We start from the raw sequence: 16,699 nt of genomic DNA on the forward strand, positions 1-16,699 counted from the left end.
GCAGGTATGAATTTATTTCTTTAAGTTTTCTATACTTATAGTAGGTATGAAATAGAAACATATTTGGATTAATTATAGCCCTTATGTAATAGGCCAAGGTTGGATTAATTATGATTGTGTCCAAAATAAAATTTAGAAATTTAGATTTATCTAGCTAATTTGTGTTGTTGAAATTTATTTTGGGCCAAACATAAGTTTAACACTTATCTCACATATAATTCAAAGTTTAGCACTTTTGCAATTATTAGTTTTAAAATTGTGGTCTATGTTATTTTGATTTTATTTGTGATGCCATTGTCTTAAATAATTAAAAGTACTTATTGTGTTTAATATGTATAAAATAGTACATTTTGCAAATTTTTTTTTGCTAGCTTTTTATTATTTTTGTTTAGCGTACTTTTTTTATATTATTAACAATTTTTAGAATATTAAATGTTTTAAAATTTGCTTCTCACTGAAACAGCGACCGATATGCTGAGACCGATGTGGAACGTTCCGAGCCGCGACCGCGACTTTGAACCATGATTTGAACAGCACGTTACAAGTGTAATTGCAGAAATTTTCCCCCTCTTCTGCACTTGCTGATAAGTCTATACTCTATAGAGCTAGATGCAATAATGGAGGCTCTTACTACAAAACAGTGGTGCTTCAGTTGCTTGTGTTTCATGCCATGACACTGGCCTTTGAAGAGGTCTTTTGTTTACTCTGTTTCTTTCTTCAGTTTTTCGTCTTTAGTTTTGAGAATAGGTACTTTTAATTAGTCTTTGTATTATTCACTCATTTGCTACTGTATCAATGTTTATAACATTTTTTAAAGATGCTCTAAGTATATTCTTAATTTTGAAATTTGTGTGGGGAACCAGGTGAGGTGTGGGTAGGGGTTGTTGTTAGACTGCAGTTTGGTGATCAAGGTACGCTCTAAATATAAATTTAGGCCTAATGTCATTAGCATCATTTGTACTAAAGTCATTGATAACAATCCTACAGATTCATCCTCACAGATGGATCAATTTAGGCCAAAAGTTTATTAAAAAATATTGGAATTTGTTCTTCAATACACTCTTTTGGAACCTAAATTTTTGGGACAATGTTAGTACTATGGCAAGTGAAGTTGACAAGTCGCAGAACACTTTTCCTGTAGCACTTTTGTGTGCTTTCATTTTGACTTGTTCAGGCTATGTCATACCTCTTCTAGCTATCACTGGGGCAATATTTGTTGATAAAAATTTATGATTAACTAGATACATGGCTTATAAATTTTGTAGCACGAATGATTTCTGGTAAATGGTTGAAAATTTGGATTGAAGTCGGAGTTGTTTTATCAGCAATTGGCTGATGCTCAGTTGAGCAAGTTGAGAGGAATAGCAAAGATTGGATTCTTGCCTAAGTTTATTAAAGTAATGTCAAAATGGTTCATGCTTAGCTGTTGATATTGTAATCAACTGCTTTTTCACTTGGTCTTTTATGTGTAAGCTACACAGATATGATATCAGCAAATTTCTTGCATGGTTTAGGGATGCTTTTGGAATTTCCATCCTTTCTTTGGTTGAGAAGAAAATTTCCAACCAGGAAACAACCTTATCAGGTTTCGCGGAAGATGCTGGCTCTTGATTGTATGCCTAATTCTATCAAGATTTTTGGTGTTTACAATGGCTATAGCCACCAAGATCGTGTATTTGGTGAGTCTTCTGATGACTGTTTGTGGGATTGCTTCATGCTTGGTATTTGTTGCTGAAGTTGTGTGAGGCAAAGAAGTGGTTCAAATTTAATGTTGGGGAAGAAATACAAGGACAAAGATATTTTTATCTTTTGAAGATTCTTGTCAATATAAGTACAGAAAAACAAGCTAATGACTTGTCTATCTCCATGAATTCACTAAGTGGGACACATGTTTCCAAAGATTTTATTACTCTTGCCATTGATTCCATGTTTTGGAAGATTTCATAATTTCGCTCTGTCTTTTCTTGCGTTACTTTAAGCATCACTAATTGTTACACTTAGAATTTGGATACCTATCATCGAACTTTTATCTCTATTACTTTTCATCCTTATGATTTCTGTTTGTTATACACCAATTTTTGATTAAAATTGTCACTTACTCAACATTACCAGTTCCCTCGCCATGCGCGAGTCTCACCCCTGGTATCTAACTAAGATTGACACAAATAATCCTAGAACTATCTAAAAATAGTAAATCTACCAGCAAAATCAAACAGAATGACGACTATTATATTTATATAGATTGAATGTACGGTTGGAAACAAAAAATAGCTATTTTTAGCAAAAGCAAAAAAAGTTCAGCGGCTAAAAGTATATGACTTGAGTAGTTTAATTGCTAATTAGGTTTCTTTTCCCTCGTCTTATTTTCATTAACCAATTAAAGCATAAGAGATTTCTCTTTCTTTTTTAATAATTTATTCCATTTCCTCGAGACATCCAATAGCTTATGGCTCCATAATTGAAATTTGAAACCCATGACCAAGTCATACCCATTTCTTCAATCCGGTAACTGAGTCACAACACTGGCCAAAATAAAGGACGGTAGAAAAGCAAAATAACTGAATAGAAAAGGACTACACAACAGCCATTGCTACCTTGTATCTTTTCGATCCATTTTGTACGCCTTGCTAGTCATCTTTGGGAGCAACCGAATTCCATTGAGGAGGTGATCATTTGCAAATGAGGGAGACAACTGAATGGCTATATTTAAGCGGCATTATGATCAGTATTGCCTGGCATAGTGGCAGAGCATATTCCCTATGAATGCCGTGCTAACTGCTAATGAACATGAATTGTTCATTAACAAATAGAGGATTATAGTCTCAAAAAATGTGAGTTTTATCTAATTCTGTTCTGGTGTTTATCCCATTGTTTAGCAATTAGTTTACAATTTCAGTTTGTCCTATCTACAAGTGATAGGCTGGCTAACATATGCCAGTATGCCACATCTCTTCTTTCTGTACGTATAATCTGAAACGTGGAAATCTTATCGTTATCATTTTTTGTAATAGACGAGACGTGTGTGATTATGTACCACGAGTGGATTGTGAAGTAGCCATCTGTAAAAGCGCCACCAGCCAGTTTTTGGAAGTTAGAATGGCTTGATTAGCTAAGTTCCATGGGTGCAGTCAGAATTCAGCAATTACCTTTTGGTTGTACTTGTGGAGTTAGTTTAGGTGTAGTTTGTGAAAATTTTTACTAAAAGAAAAAATGACCTGTTGGTGAGGTTTGAAGACCAGAGTGAATGAGTGTTATTTAGCACTTAGTAGAGAGGTTCCCTGCTCCCTTGCCCTGAGTCCCACATCGGTTAGTAAGAGTGTGCGTGAGTTCCACTTAAGTTCTATAGGTGTAGCCAGAAGTCGGCAATTGCCTATTGGTTGTACTTGTGGGGTTAGCAGTTAGCTTAGGCGTAGTTTGTAAAAATTCTTGCTAAAAGAATGGCTTGATTAGCTGGAATAGAAGAGGAGGGATCAACTGATTTCACCCAAACAAAGGAAGCAGATGGTCTCTAGAAGCATTTTGCGCAAAGTTTATGCGATAGAATCTCTATGCTGGTTTAATCCTAGCTCTTTTAATGGGTAAATTATTCATAACTCTCTTGTACTTTTGCATAATGACACATGACTTTCATAAGATTTCAAAATATCGATATAACCTCTCTTACAGTTTTGGGTAAAGTGAAAATTTGACGATAAATAATGTCATTAATTGGCATGCCAATAATGCTTTTACTTAAATACTAAATTGATTAATGGTCTAACTAATTTGTATAAAATTATAGGGGATTATGTGGATAGATACTAAACGACAAGCTTGTTAAGTGGATATTTATGCAAAATCAAAGAGGGAAGTTAAATAAATATTATAATTATAATTTCATCACACATACTTTTTGAATGCGTCTCAGCTAATCACCATAATTGGAGATGCTTTCTATCTGTTTTTCACTTTACATAAAATGACTGGGGATTATATGGATATTTTAAAACTTTAGGGAGATCATATGGTATTATAAAAAATTGTAGGGGGTTATGAGTAATTTTCCTTTTTTCAATGATTTTTTAAGGGTAAATTATATTTCATCCTCCTATGATTTAGTATTTTACCACATAAACTCTTTTATAATTTTAAAAGTTGTACAAAACTTGCTTGTAGTCTGGACTAAATGGTCAAACTGGCAAACACAGTCTTGTGTCATATAACCAATTTCAAAATCTATACATAACCTCTTTACAGTTATCTAATTATTTCCATCTTGAAACTGGGTTATTTTTGAAAATTTAAAATTTTAGTCAGCTTTGTTACAGATGGAAAATTCCTCACTTTAGTCTTTTACGACAAATAATAAGGGCGTTACATGTAATTTTGAAAATTATAAGAGAGCTATGTAGAAAGCACTATTTCATAAGAGTGTAAAGTATGATTTACCATTGTTTTAAAAACTGCGTATTATGCTCACAATTAGTGATATTTTGGTACACATATTTACTTTTGTTGGCATACTAAATCAAGTCTAAAAATAAAAGTTTATAAATTGTTATTTAGCAATATTTTGGTCAAGTCAAATTTTTAGTAGTTTCATTGGAGTCAAATTATGGTAGTTTTATTGTTTAGGAATTAGTATTTTATTAGAAAATTCTTATGGTTGTAAAACTTGTTTACCAAGTCATGTAGTTTATAAATAGGGAGTCTTATTATTGTATTAGTAGAACAGTAAAATTTGAGAGATTTGTTATTTTGGTGTGTGATTAATATATTATTGTTAGTATTATTCCTCTTCTCTCACACCTACTTGCATATGTATAAATTGGCTCCCCATCTACACTGATTTCATGAAATTTATCTCCTGTAACTTGTTGATTGATTTTTTGGATTCTATATCTAATATCAGAGACCTAGGTTCAAGAAATTGATTCTATGATGCCTGTGAATATTGAAAATTGTTCTGACTATGAGGTTAGTATTGGACATTTTTCACTCTTAGATGGAGCATAAATTGCTTTGACGAAGTCAGTTGATCGAGTTAGACCACAAAATTGGTCATGGAGTATCTAGTTGATGCCGGTTGGACCATAGGATTGGTCCGAAAATTGTTAAATTGATTGTGATTGTGAAGTTGTCAGTTGAATTGTGATTATGAAAATCATGAAATGAGTTGTCAATAAATTGATATCAAATTATGTAACAAGAATAGTCTATCCAGTTGGGTGAATTATTTTAGCGAGTCAAAAACAAGTTAAGTGAAGAGGTAAATCTATTCAGGTACATGGAATATTATAGTAGCAAACATTTTTGTAGATGAAAAATTCAAAATGATACTAATAGAATTTTACAAGAGAGGTTATTGATCATGATGGTGGTGAACTCGATCTAAGAGAAAGCTTGATTTAAAGGAGGCAATGTTGGTACACCAAATCAAGTCTAAAAACAGTATTTTCTAAATTGTTATTTAGCAGTGTTTTAGTCAAGTCAATTTTTTAGTAGTTTTGTTGGAGTCAAATTATGATAGTTTTATTATTTAGGAATTAGTATTTTATTAGAAAATTCTCATGGTTGTAAGATTTGTTTACCAAATCATATAGTCTATAAATAGGGAGTCTAATTATTGTATTAGTTGAGAAGGGTAAAATTTGAGAGCGTTATTCTTGTGGTGTATGATTAATATATTATTGTCGGTATTATTCCTATTCTCCTGCATATATTTTTATGTGTGTAAATTACCTCTCCATGCATCTACATTGGTTCTATGAAATTTATCTCATCCTACAACATTTTGATATAATTTTTTTGGGTTCTACAACTTTAATTTTTCTTTCAAATGTATTTTGTGGCTTAGTACGTAAGCATCAATATAGCAATTTGTCTTATTTTACTGGACATTCCTCTTCAGCTAAGAGGTGATAACTGCCAAAAAAATAAAAATGTGCTAAAACAGCAAAATTTGAAAATTCTGACCATTGTTAAGGATCCACTATCCATCCGTGGATCCAAGTTAACAAATTTGCACAACTCTCTGAAATGAATCCGATTCACTTTCTATGGAATCCAGGGACTGATTCTTAATCCGTGGATAGATTCTCAATAATCCATGACCGGATTCTGAATTTTAAAATTCGTCAACAATTGTGTATATATAACTCATCTCATTTTAGTATCCACAAAAGTAGTTGGCTGTGCAAAAACTGAAAGGATTATAGTTACATTACATTAGGATCTCATGTAGTTCATGGTTTCAAAACTTGCTATCTGATTTTAATTTCTTTTTACTCACATAACATATGCTCTTGGTATCTAATACCAATGCAAAATCATTCGAGTTTGGCAACAGTTTTCTATCTTTAGAATCATTAGGGTTCTGAAATTTAATTGTATTTACATTGCATGAGTTCGCATTTAAAATTCGTGATGGTGACTTGTCAAACAAAAAAAAAAATTTTGTGATAGTGACCCGACCAATTGATGTATCAGTGGCAGGGAAAGAATAAGTGAAGGATAAGCAGTGGCAGACTGTCATATTATGATATTAATGGGCACTAATATAAGAATCCAATAGCTAAATTTCAAAGAAATTACAGGCAACATCTGCATATACGTACTATATCATAGTTTCGTGACCCACGAGGTGTATTATTTTTCATCGACTAAGAGCATCACAGCTTCCTCCAAAAACAACAAAAAAAAGGGAAAAAAAAAATCCTGGGCCATGATATTGGTCTGTCTGCATCCTCCACTAGATCGACAGTCTTGCTCCAGATCTTTCTCAATTTTTTTTCACATAGGACGCCAAATCATCGGCAGTTTTATTATTAGTACAGATCAAGGCATTTTGAAACAATTTCCCTCGAAACTCAGCACTAAGCAGCCTGCTTGCCTCTCTCGTGATATTGATGAACAGACACAAGAATTCCCAACTGCTTCCATGATTATCAGGTTGAATTCTTTCTCCATCTAAAAAAGATTAATTCAAAGGATCATTGCTCGAAAATCTGTTGCAATTTTACTGAAAAATCGTTCCATGGATCAGCAGTAATTGTAATGTCAAGAGCCCAACTTCCAAATGGTGTCACACTAACAGCAAGATTGAGTTTCTCTACCTCAGAAGCAATTTTTGTCAGTACCCTTTCTATGATCTTCACAATGAACAATCAGAAAAACGTTCTTGTCTTAAAATTTAGCCTAAATTTCAATCCGTGGCTGCTCATCAGGGCCAGCCATATCATCTAAATAACCTTCATTTTCAACTAAGAGTTGTGGTTTCTTCACAAGCACCGCTGGTTCCATGGTTTGTTCCTCCAGCTTCTTTGCTCTCTCCTCAAGAATGAAAGTTTTATGCATCTGCAAGAACTTAAATGTCTCGTGAACAAGAATTCTATAAGAACTTCGGTTGCAAATTACGTGCTGAGATTTCAAAATCTATATATAGGTTGGAAAACTTGCACGCCCGATCAATTTATTTAGTGTAGTCGTCACTGTCTGCCTGATCAATTTATTTATCTAACCGATATTAGCAATCAACACAAACTTGTCTACTATGCTGGTTTTTTTTTATCCCTAGTTTAGGAAAAATTAGATAGTACCTTCTTGAGACCAGGAACTATGGTGGAAAGAGCCATGAAACTCTGGCTGAACAGCTCGTATCGCTTTCTTTCTGCTACTACGTGATCATAGTTTTGGGTTCGTAACCTTGTACGACCGCCAGGTTTCTTTGCTTTTGTTTGGACAGTAGTATTAGTGGCCTCATCAAGTTTTACAAATGAACCTTGGGATGTCAAAACCTCAGACACTGCATCATCCTCAGGGTTCAATGTTCCTAGACTCACTTGTTGAGGATTTATTCCTAGCATATTTGGATTCCCAAAAGTGAGAATCAGTGGACAAGAAGAAGCTTGATCAAAATTTGGCACATTGTGGATGCTTGACAAGTTATAGCCATTAGGCTTGTGCTGTTTGGCTGGTCTTTCAGGAACAAATAGATGAGCTACCATCACTGAACTAAGAGATCCGAAAATCTGGAGAAGGATGAATTGCCTTTTGGATACAGAACTAAGATATAGAAATAGGTGGAGAAAGATGAATTGCCTTTTGAAGACAAGAGAATATTGAAAGTAATGGACAGCTGCGGCAGATAACTCTTCATCAAAGACGTCCATTATTGATCACTAAAACTGGATCCTCCATTCCCTGTTAATTAAGACAAAGGAGAAGGTTGTATAAGCTTTTCATACGTACTTGAATTTTTCCTCCTAAGTGATCTTTGTAGCTTCTGAGATGGGTGAAACATATCCATACCTTAAAAAGCAAAAGTGGGAAATAAAGGAAAAAACAAAAGAAAGAGCAATAGAGAACAAGAGGCGTACAAGTCCAGGACATTTTTATCAGTGCTTCAAAAGGATCCCCCCTCTGCGCTCCATTGTCAGGGAAGGCCCCTCCTTCAATGGAGCGCAGAGGATGATGAATGGAGCAGAAGACATCACTCAACCATTTATACACGGTTGTACGCCTGATTCATTTAGGGTTTGAATGTGCTCAAGCTGCACGATGACTAGTTCATGAAATATTTTATTTGAAGCGTGTAAATTGAGAAAATCGTTAAATATTACTATATTCGATGAACGATTATATGCCATAAATATTCACTAAACTATTCTACGTAACTCTAGTACCACAAATCCACCAAACCTCCCCCATCCCCACCCAAAAAAAGTTTATTTTTTGGGTAAAATATCCAAAAACTCCCTGTAATGTGCTAAATATTCAATTTAACTCCCTCTAATTTGAAAATTTATACTATAACTCCCTGTGGTTTCAACTAAATTGAAATTGGATGGAAAGCATTTAATCTAACGGTTATACTTGAAATATCAATATTGCTCTTATATAAATGAACTCCCTATGATTGGTTGAATGTTCAATTTAACTCCCTCTGGTTTGAAAAATTACACTTCCTACGATTTTGACTAAATTAAAAATTGAATGGAAAGCATCTCACGTATAGCAGGGGCAATATTGATATTTCACACACAACCATTAGACTTTATGCTTTCTGTCCAATTTTCAATTTAGTCAAAATCACAAGGAATTATAATGTAGGTTTTCAAATCAGAGGGAGTTAAAATTGAATATTTGTCAAATCGCAGGGAGTTTTTTGGTATTTTATCTTTTATTTTTACTGCTTTTTGTGATATGAATGGATAAAAAGATTCTTTTTTATCTCAATTAAAAAAAACACAAACATCGGGTAATCGAAACCATTAGATAGTAGATATAACTTGAGTAAGTCCGATTACATATCTTAGTTGTACTTGTTATAGAATTTTATGCAAAATTAAAATATCATTACGATGCAAAAATTAGTGTATACAAACAAAATATTTTATGTAACTAAAGCCCATTAATATATTATAATTATACTTTGTACGGTAAAATAAGTTCATTAACTATCAACAATTGTACATCATGTAACTCTACTATCACTAATCCAACACCCCCCATTTCCACCTACCGTACTCGCATTACCCCACCTCCCTTCTGGAAGAGGGGCAAACAATCGTTCTTGACAGTTCACGGCTAAGATTTGACAAAAAAAAAATTATATGATCCAGATCTCATTTTGTATTTAATTTTTAATAACATTCATGAGATCTATAAAATTTTACTCTAAAATTACACGTTATTAAAAATAAGTTACACCATATATAAATAAAATTATACCATATATAAAATACACATAATCTTCGTCAGGAACTGCAATCGTTCCTGCCCTGGTCCCTCCCTCCCCCCCAAACCGACGCCGTAAAGCCCGAGCCCAACTTCTGGTACGAAGATTCTCATATCTGCGACCTCAGCCTTTCCTTTATTGTTTTGTTTTTTAAAATGTCGTACAGAGATTGTGGGCCTTTGACTTCTTCAACTCTCCCCTATTTTTTCAACAGTCTGTCTCATGAATACCCGATCCTTATGATATACTATTTTAAGTATTATATTTTTAAAAATATAAATTTAATTAAAAAAATAAATAAATATAAGAAAGGGTAAACAAGATTCAATAGGAAAAATATATAAATATGAAAAAATATATATAAATATTAGGGATGATAATAATTATTAATATGTATATATATATACAGTAGATTAGGTGAATGATAAGTGTATTAATGTGTCCTAAGAATACTTGCTATAAAAAATCCTTTTTTCAACCAAACATGGACAGAGTTTGTAGTACTTTCTGTCTGTGGAAGTGAAACGGGATCGCTTGAGAGAAGGGGGAAAATAAAATTAAAAAAAAAAAACAGAGAAGTTTAGTGAAGGCTCATGACATGAACCAAGCAAATTTGATGTTGGAAATTCATGATTTCCTGCCCAAATCCCTGGATTCTTGAACCAAATTACTCCTTAGTACTTAGGAATTCTAATGCCATCAAGGATTTGAGCTGAAATCCCTATGTATGCGATACTTCAAATTTTGATAAGTGCAAGTACAAGGGATAATCCCCAAACATATATAGGAAACCTATGACTGAGCCAAAGGCTATACTATGTATGTTACACAAACCAAGCCAAAACAGCCTAACTAAATTTGTGCAGTCCAATGGATTGATGAAAACCAACTCATTATAAGACCCCAATTCTTTTTCTCGCTTTTGTCACATTCTCCAACTATGCACAATACAATACATCCCGAATAAATTCTTTGCACAACCGGACAGGCCAATCTAATGTTTGAATACCACCAAGATTTGAGCTCTCCAAATGTGATAAACAGTCATAGCCAGTCAAAGTTTGCTAAGCTGATGACGAAAAGATCAATTAGACCTGGCATTGCATCTCAACCAGGCTATTTTCATTGGTCCAGCCAACAGATCAGCCATAAGCATGATAAACTCCAATATTTGCCTCGATAAAACTTCAAATCTTCTGCTTTATTTTCTCCTTCTGTGTTCCAAAGCTTTCTCTTTCCTTCTTTTGTTTTCTGAAGTACTACTCTTCCCTTTTTCTTTTCCTTTTTCCGATTTTGTCTTACTAAAAATAGGCAAGTTTCGATTGGTAACTTTTACTAATGAAAAAGTAGTATCTTTTACCCAAAAATGGTAAGTTTCATTAAAAAGGTGAAAAGTTTGTAAACAAATTGTTATAAACAGAATGATGTGTTTAGTAACGAAATCGTATGTTTTAGTTAAAAAAAAAAAAAAGAATCTTATTGCCGTAAAAGTTTGTCATTTTGCTAAAAAGGAAAGCTTTATTAGAATACTAGTCAGCTCAGCAGGTGTAGTAATACCAATTAGATTATGTGATATTAATTCTGCTGTAAGTCTTGCTAATGTAATCTACTCAAGAAGTAGTAAACTTTGCTAGCAATAGTAAGAAGCAACTTTTTTTTATCAATTACTCACTTTTTCTATTAACTGGTATCCCTTTTTTTTTTTAAAAAAAAAGGAAGGTAGTGCCGTTTTTCTATAGAGTCGTAGTCACTGTTGAAAATAGATAGATTTTGTCAACAAAGTGTTGAGAGAAAGAAAAACGCATAATTAGTGAACACTAATGTCAAGGGATGTGGTCATCACCATCGTTGAAGTGATTTTGCTCATCCTGAGAAAGTGTCCGACAATGGTACAAAAGAGACCTCACATGCTATCTCTGTTGAAGAAGTATTCAACGGCTACCTTAATTGCGTGCACTCGCAGCCAAGGCTTGGAGATTGTTAGGACGAGTCAATAATAGAAGAGGAGTTCATTATCAAAAAAAAAAAAAAATTAGAAGAAGAGTTTTGTCGTGTGGTATGAAAACGGTGATTAATTAAGCCATGATCAGTTAGCCTTTTGTTTTGTCGGAATAATAATGTTCTTATAATATAATCAATTCTATTTTATAGCGGGCTAGAGAGGAGGTTAAAGAGCCTTATAACCTAATCTATCCTATTTTACAGGGAGGTATCTATCACTTCTGCAGGTGGGATTCGAACCCCTTAACCTATAGACAAAAGAGGGATTTAATCGCTTTTTGGTGGCTACTAAGTCAAAACTCGATGGTTATAATTAGTTAGCCAATTTGAGGGTAATTCTAACATAAGTCCATTGACTAGTAATTAACACATCTAAATTCACCTAACATGACATGTATATACACTGTACATACTAATAATTATTATCTTTCTTTGAATTCATATACTTTTTCTATTTAATTTTTTCTATCATTCATTGTATTTATTTACTTTTCTTAATTAATTTTACATTTCAAAAAATATAACATCTAAAATATATCTAACGGATACCCAATGGGCACCTGTTAGATAGACCCTTAGGAAAATAATTGAAGGAAAATTCGAAAAAGCGCATTGACTAAACAAAGGGACAAAATCGATGTGTGATTAACTAGATGAATTCATAATGCAGGGGAAGTTTATATAAGGAAACTCAGTTTGTTTGGATAAGAGTTTATTTGGATGATTTATTTGAGATAATTACTGTAGTACTTTTTATGATGTGATTAGAGGTGTCAAAATGGGTAACTTGGGCGGGTTTGGGTTGGGTAAAATAGGTAATGGGTATAAGTGAATCAACCCATTTATACTCATTTAATTAAATGGGTATAAATGTGTAAGTTAAAAAATGAATTTGGTAACCTAATTACCCATTTATAACCCATTTATTTTAACTTTTTGTAAACTCATTTAAATTCATTTTTTGCAAACTAAGTTATCAATTTATACCGTTCTTTGTACCCATCATTAGTTTTAAATATTTACTTATAATGCTCAATAAGTCTAATTACCAATTTTTTTTCCATTTATACTCTATGTCACAAAATTGCATATTATTTAATAATTGAATAATAAGAATATAAAAATGTGAACTAAGTACTATAAAAGTTAATATAAAAACTTAATCCAAAAAATTTTGAACTCCTAACATATTTTTCATATGTAAATTTAAAATTTCATTTTAGAAAGATAAGAAAAGATGCTAAAACTTATCATAAATTGGTAATGCTGAAAAATGAGCAAGTTAACAAATTAAGAGAAAATAAAATAATAAGATAAAATCAACAAATAATAATAATAATGAAACAAAAATAGTTAGCATCATGATGAAAAGAAAAATCTGAAAAAAATGGGTTGGAGAAGAGAAGAGACTTGGGGGAAGAGAACTCTAAATGGGTTAATTGGATTTGATAGATTACCTAACAATACCCATTTAATAATACCCATTTAATAAATTGGTATTATTGGGTAATCCATTTATACCCATATATAAAAATTTAAGATACCCATACCCATCTATTTATGGGCGGGTATGGATAAATTTAGTTAAATGGGTTGGTTTGCCGGTAATAGATGTGATGTATGTGAGATAAAAAAGTGATTGATAAGATAAAAAGGTGGTTGGAATTTGTAAAGTAAATTATTTTACTTCAAATCTTTTTAATCCAAACACACCCTCTATTTGAACTAGAAAGGAGCTAGCTTTGACGCTTTATTACTTAGAAGATGACGTTGTAACTTATTTCAGAAAAGCAGTACAATTTCTTATTGACGTTGTAATACAGTTGTCCAAAGAAGTAAGTTTTTGTTTTTAGTGGTTAAACTAGCAAGTCAACACTGAGATAAAGTGGTCAGTTTTCTCAACAAGATTTTTCTAACGAGTAATAGTTGCACTTGCTAACAAAGTCATTTTCACCTAATTTAGCATTTAGACACTTTTTGAGAACTAACTTCACTTTTGTAATCCAAAAAAAAAAAAAAACACCTGAGATTACTCTTAATGAGTGCCAAGTTAGTACCACTAGCCAAATCCTTGGAAGCATTAATAAGGTTTTCAAACAAAGTGCATAAGAAAACATAAATTTTTGGATATTAAAAAAGTAAGCGAAAATAATTTCTATATAATTAATTACAACAACTAATTCCACTTTGAACCCTCTGATAGAAAAAAGTTAACCATTCTTATTTTCCACCCTCAATTTCAGTTTTGAATATGTTACATATCAAAGTTTCAAAATCATTACAATTTGATCTTTTCGTAAACCACATTGACAAAATTGATGAATTTTATGTGCGTGCAGACCAAGAATGCTAAGCAATAGGTCTCAAATTCACTTTTCATGCTCAACTTTTTTTCTATTTTTACTTTACACCACATATATTAATTCTTTAAGCATTATGCCCTCAATTTGGTTTTGATGCATTGTCATAGATTTTCTAAATGTGCAATAGAAATAAAAGAATTTTTACCAATACCTTGCTCCATTCAATTTCATGAAATTATTTTTTGTAGAATTTATATTTCTCTAATTACCTAAATATTAGTTAAATAACACATCACTACGTAGATATCCAAGTGTAGAATAGGGCGTGGTTTTATAAGTTTAGGTGCTATTAGAAGTAAAGGGCAATAAACTTGGTTTTGAGTAAATGTATTAAACTTATTGTTAATAATCCTAATAAAATACTATATGATAGCAGTTTGGTTTCAACTAGCTTAATCCATCACGAGTAGCATGGTTTCTTTGTTGGTTATTAGAAGCACACTAATAATGATCTTCATATATATATATATGCTAATATAACACAAGTTCTTTGTCAATTAAGCGTTCATTTGTGTCTAATTGTATGGTCAATTCATACAGCTGTAATAGATGAAAAGTTATGCAGAAAATATATGCACATAGAGTAAAAGATTCAAAATACTAATTTTATAAATTTGAGGGGACATGGTGTGCAAAATATTAGATAAAAATCTATATATACCTATTGCACAACTAAAAGTCTATAACATTACATTAAAAAATGAATTTTAGATGAAATATATCCAAATACTGGAGTTAAGGGTACAAAGTAGAAACAGGGGAGTAAGTTAGCGTGCAAAATGACATAGGTATGCCCCCGCGTGAATGGTCCAGTGGTAGTGCCTCTCACCAGTGAATCTTGAGATCACAAGTTCGAGTCTCCGCTCCACTGGATTCCTCCGTGCACTTAACGTGTTCGGGCCGGGTTGGAGCGCCGGGTCCAGGCCAATGGAGATTAGTCGGGTAAGTTTTCTTCTTGTTACAAACGCAAGTACTTCTAAATTTCATTAGCCTTATCCACTATTAGTACAAATATTAGTATTTTCTTTTAATCAACCGTACAAAAACATGAATTTGGTGGACAGAGCTGATACGTACCGGCTGCGTATGGCACCAAATTGTCTATTTATGTGACGCAGAGCACTGTCCAAAAATATATTATACCCAATTTGTTTGTTCTGATTGTTTAGACTATAAAGAATTAGGGTGGACTGGTGTTGGCTCCACAACAATAATTTATAGCCAGCCTATCAGGTCTAGTGAACTATCCTAGCTTTTCTTATTATTTGACAATTCGCAGGTCATATTCTTAACCACTTGTCCCTTTTGCTTCTCTTTCTTGCAGATTAAAAAACGTCAGGTCTAGGAGATGCCATGAGTATTTGAAGCATCTAAAGGAGAGGTAAGGACACTAGAAGACCAAGCCACGAAGAAAAACCATGGAATCTGCAGAGCTTGCGAACAAGTCAGAATTTCTAGCTGAAGGTGAGGGATCTTCAGATGAGATGGGCAGCACCAGTGATCAGCGGCCACTACCTCAAATTGAAGCCAAAGTTTGTGATAACAAAGTTCTTCTGAGACTTCACTGTGAAAATCAACGAGGAGTGCTGATAAAAATACTCTCTCAAGTAGAAAAGCTCAATCTTGCTGTTTCTAACACTAATGTCTCACAATTTGGAAAAAATCGGGCTCTTGATATAACTATTATTGCGGAGGTAAGCTAAACTATACACAGTTCAATTTCTTCAAGTTTTTTTTTTCCAAGTGAATATTAAGGGATAAATTTTTTTTTGGTGTGCAGATGGAGAAAGAATTCAACCTGACAATCAAAGAACTGGTTAGAAATCTTCAATCAGCTCTTCAGCTTGTGAACTAAGAAGCCTGGGGTTTCGTCTGGTCCTCAGGTTCAACTAGATGGATCAAAGGGCCTTACGAGTCAGCTTTCGTGGCCACTAGATCCATAAGTACGTGTTTCACGAGTGCAAATGTAAAAGAACTGTTATGTTTTCCAATATTTCATAGGTATATGACTAGTTTACTTCAAGGTGTTTTACTATGACTTCATTCAGTTCATTGTGGTTTTGTTCTGTTCGGTTCACGAAAGTTTCTATCTGATGTAGACATTATTTCTACCTTCGTAAAACATTCATTGGCATTTGTGAAAAGTATCAGGTGGCCCAAATTACTTCCACGGCCCCTTAATACAGATACGGAGATGCTTTTTGCAGTACCAATTTTAGTGTTTCACTCGTGTATAATCTGGGTTTTTTTCTATTGGTTAGAAAAAAGCATGAAATCGACAATTGAGGTCTACTCATTTTCTTCGGTGTGTTTCTCCAAATCCCAAAAATTTCCAGGTGTTTCCAGGTGTCTGATACTGCAAATGCAATGTTAATTTTGTTTACATCTCAAACTCCGATTATTTGAGCGGCTGTCTTGAAGCTCGAGAGTCGAGACTTGGAAAGATTTCAGTTATACACCCTCTTTATAACCATATTATTGCAAACGAGATCGTTAAATGTACCTTGTCAAAGTATCAATAAGCAAAAGATCCACTGCTGTTTCCTTTAAGATATACTCCATTATTCATGCACCAAAACGGAATTCAGAAGTGAAGGGGCATATCCATGGTTCGAAA

The 16,699-nt window shown here is 33.2% G+C and overlaps 2 protein-coding genes and 1 pseudogene across 2 annotated transcripts; 2 read left to right on the forward strand and 1 right to left on the reverse strand.

The window, feature by feature from the left end:
• Positions 1-670: 670 nt before the first annotated feature.
• On the forward strand, positions 671-1,947 carry LOC113724615 (probable polyamine transporter At3g13620; annotated as a pseudogene).
• A 4,539-nt stretch (positions 1,948-6,486) lies between these two features.
• LOC140035415 (transcription factor bHLH18-like) lies at positions 6,487-8,553 on the reverse strand. Its single transcript, XM_072076312.1, has 3 exons — positions 8,358-8,553; positions 7,578-8,181; positions 6,487-7,335 (listed from the first exon to the last, which is right to left on the reverse strand). Exons 2-3 carry the CDS (start codon positions 8,148-8,150, stop codon positions 7,177-7,179), a joined length of 732 nt encoding a protein of 243 aa, XP_071932413.1. The 5' UTR covers positions 8,151-8,181; positions 8,358-8,553; the 3' UTR covers positions 6,487-7,176.
• A 6,814-nt stretch (positions 8,554-15,367) lies between these two features.
• LOC113727669 (transcription factor bHLH25-like) lies at positions 15,368-16,295 on the forward strand. Its single transcript, XM_027251952.2, has 2 exons — positions 15,368-15,776; positions 15,863-16,295. Exons 1-2 carry the CDS (start codon positions 15,501-15,503, stop codon positions 15,935-15,937), a joined length of 351 nt encoding a protein of 116 aa, XP_027107753.1. The 5' UTR covers positions 15,368-15,500; the 3' UTR covers positions 15,938-16,295.
• The last annotated feature ends 404 nt before the right edge of the window (positions 16,296-16,699 follow it).

This window comes from Coffea arabica, chromosome 2c (genome assembly GCF_036785885.1).
Source record: "Coffea arabica cultivar ET-39 chromosome 2c, Coffea Arabica ET-39 HiFi, whole genome shotgun sequence".
NCBI classification, from domain to species: Eukaryota; Viridiplantae; Streptophyta; class Magnoliopsida; order Gentianales; family Rubiaceae; genus Coffea; species Coffea arabica.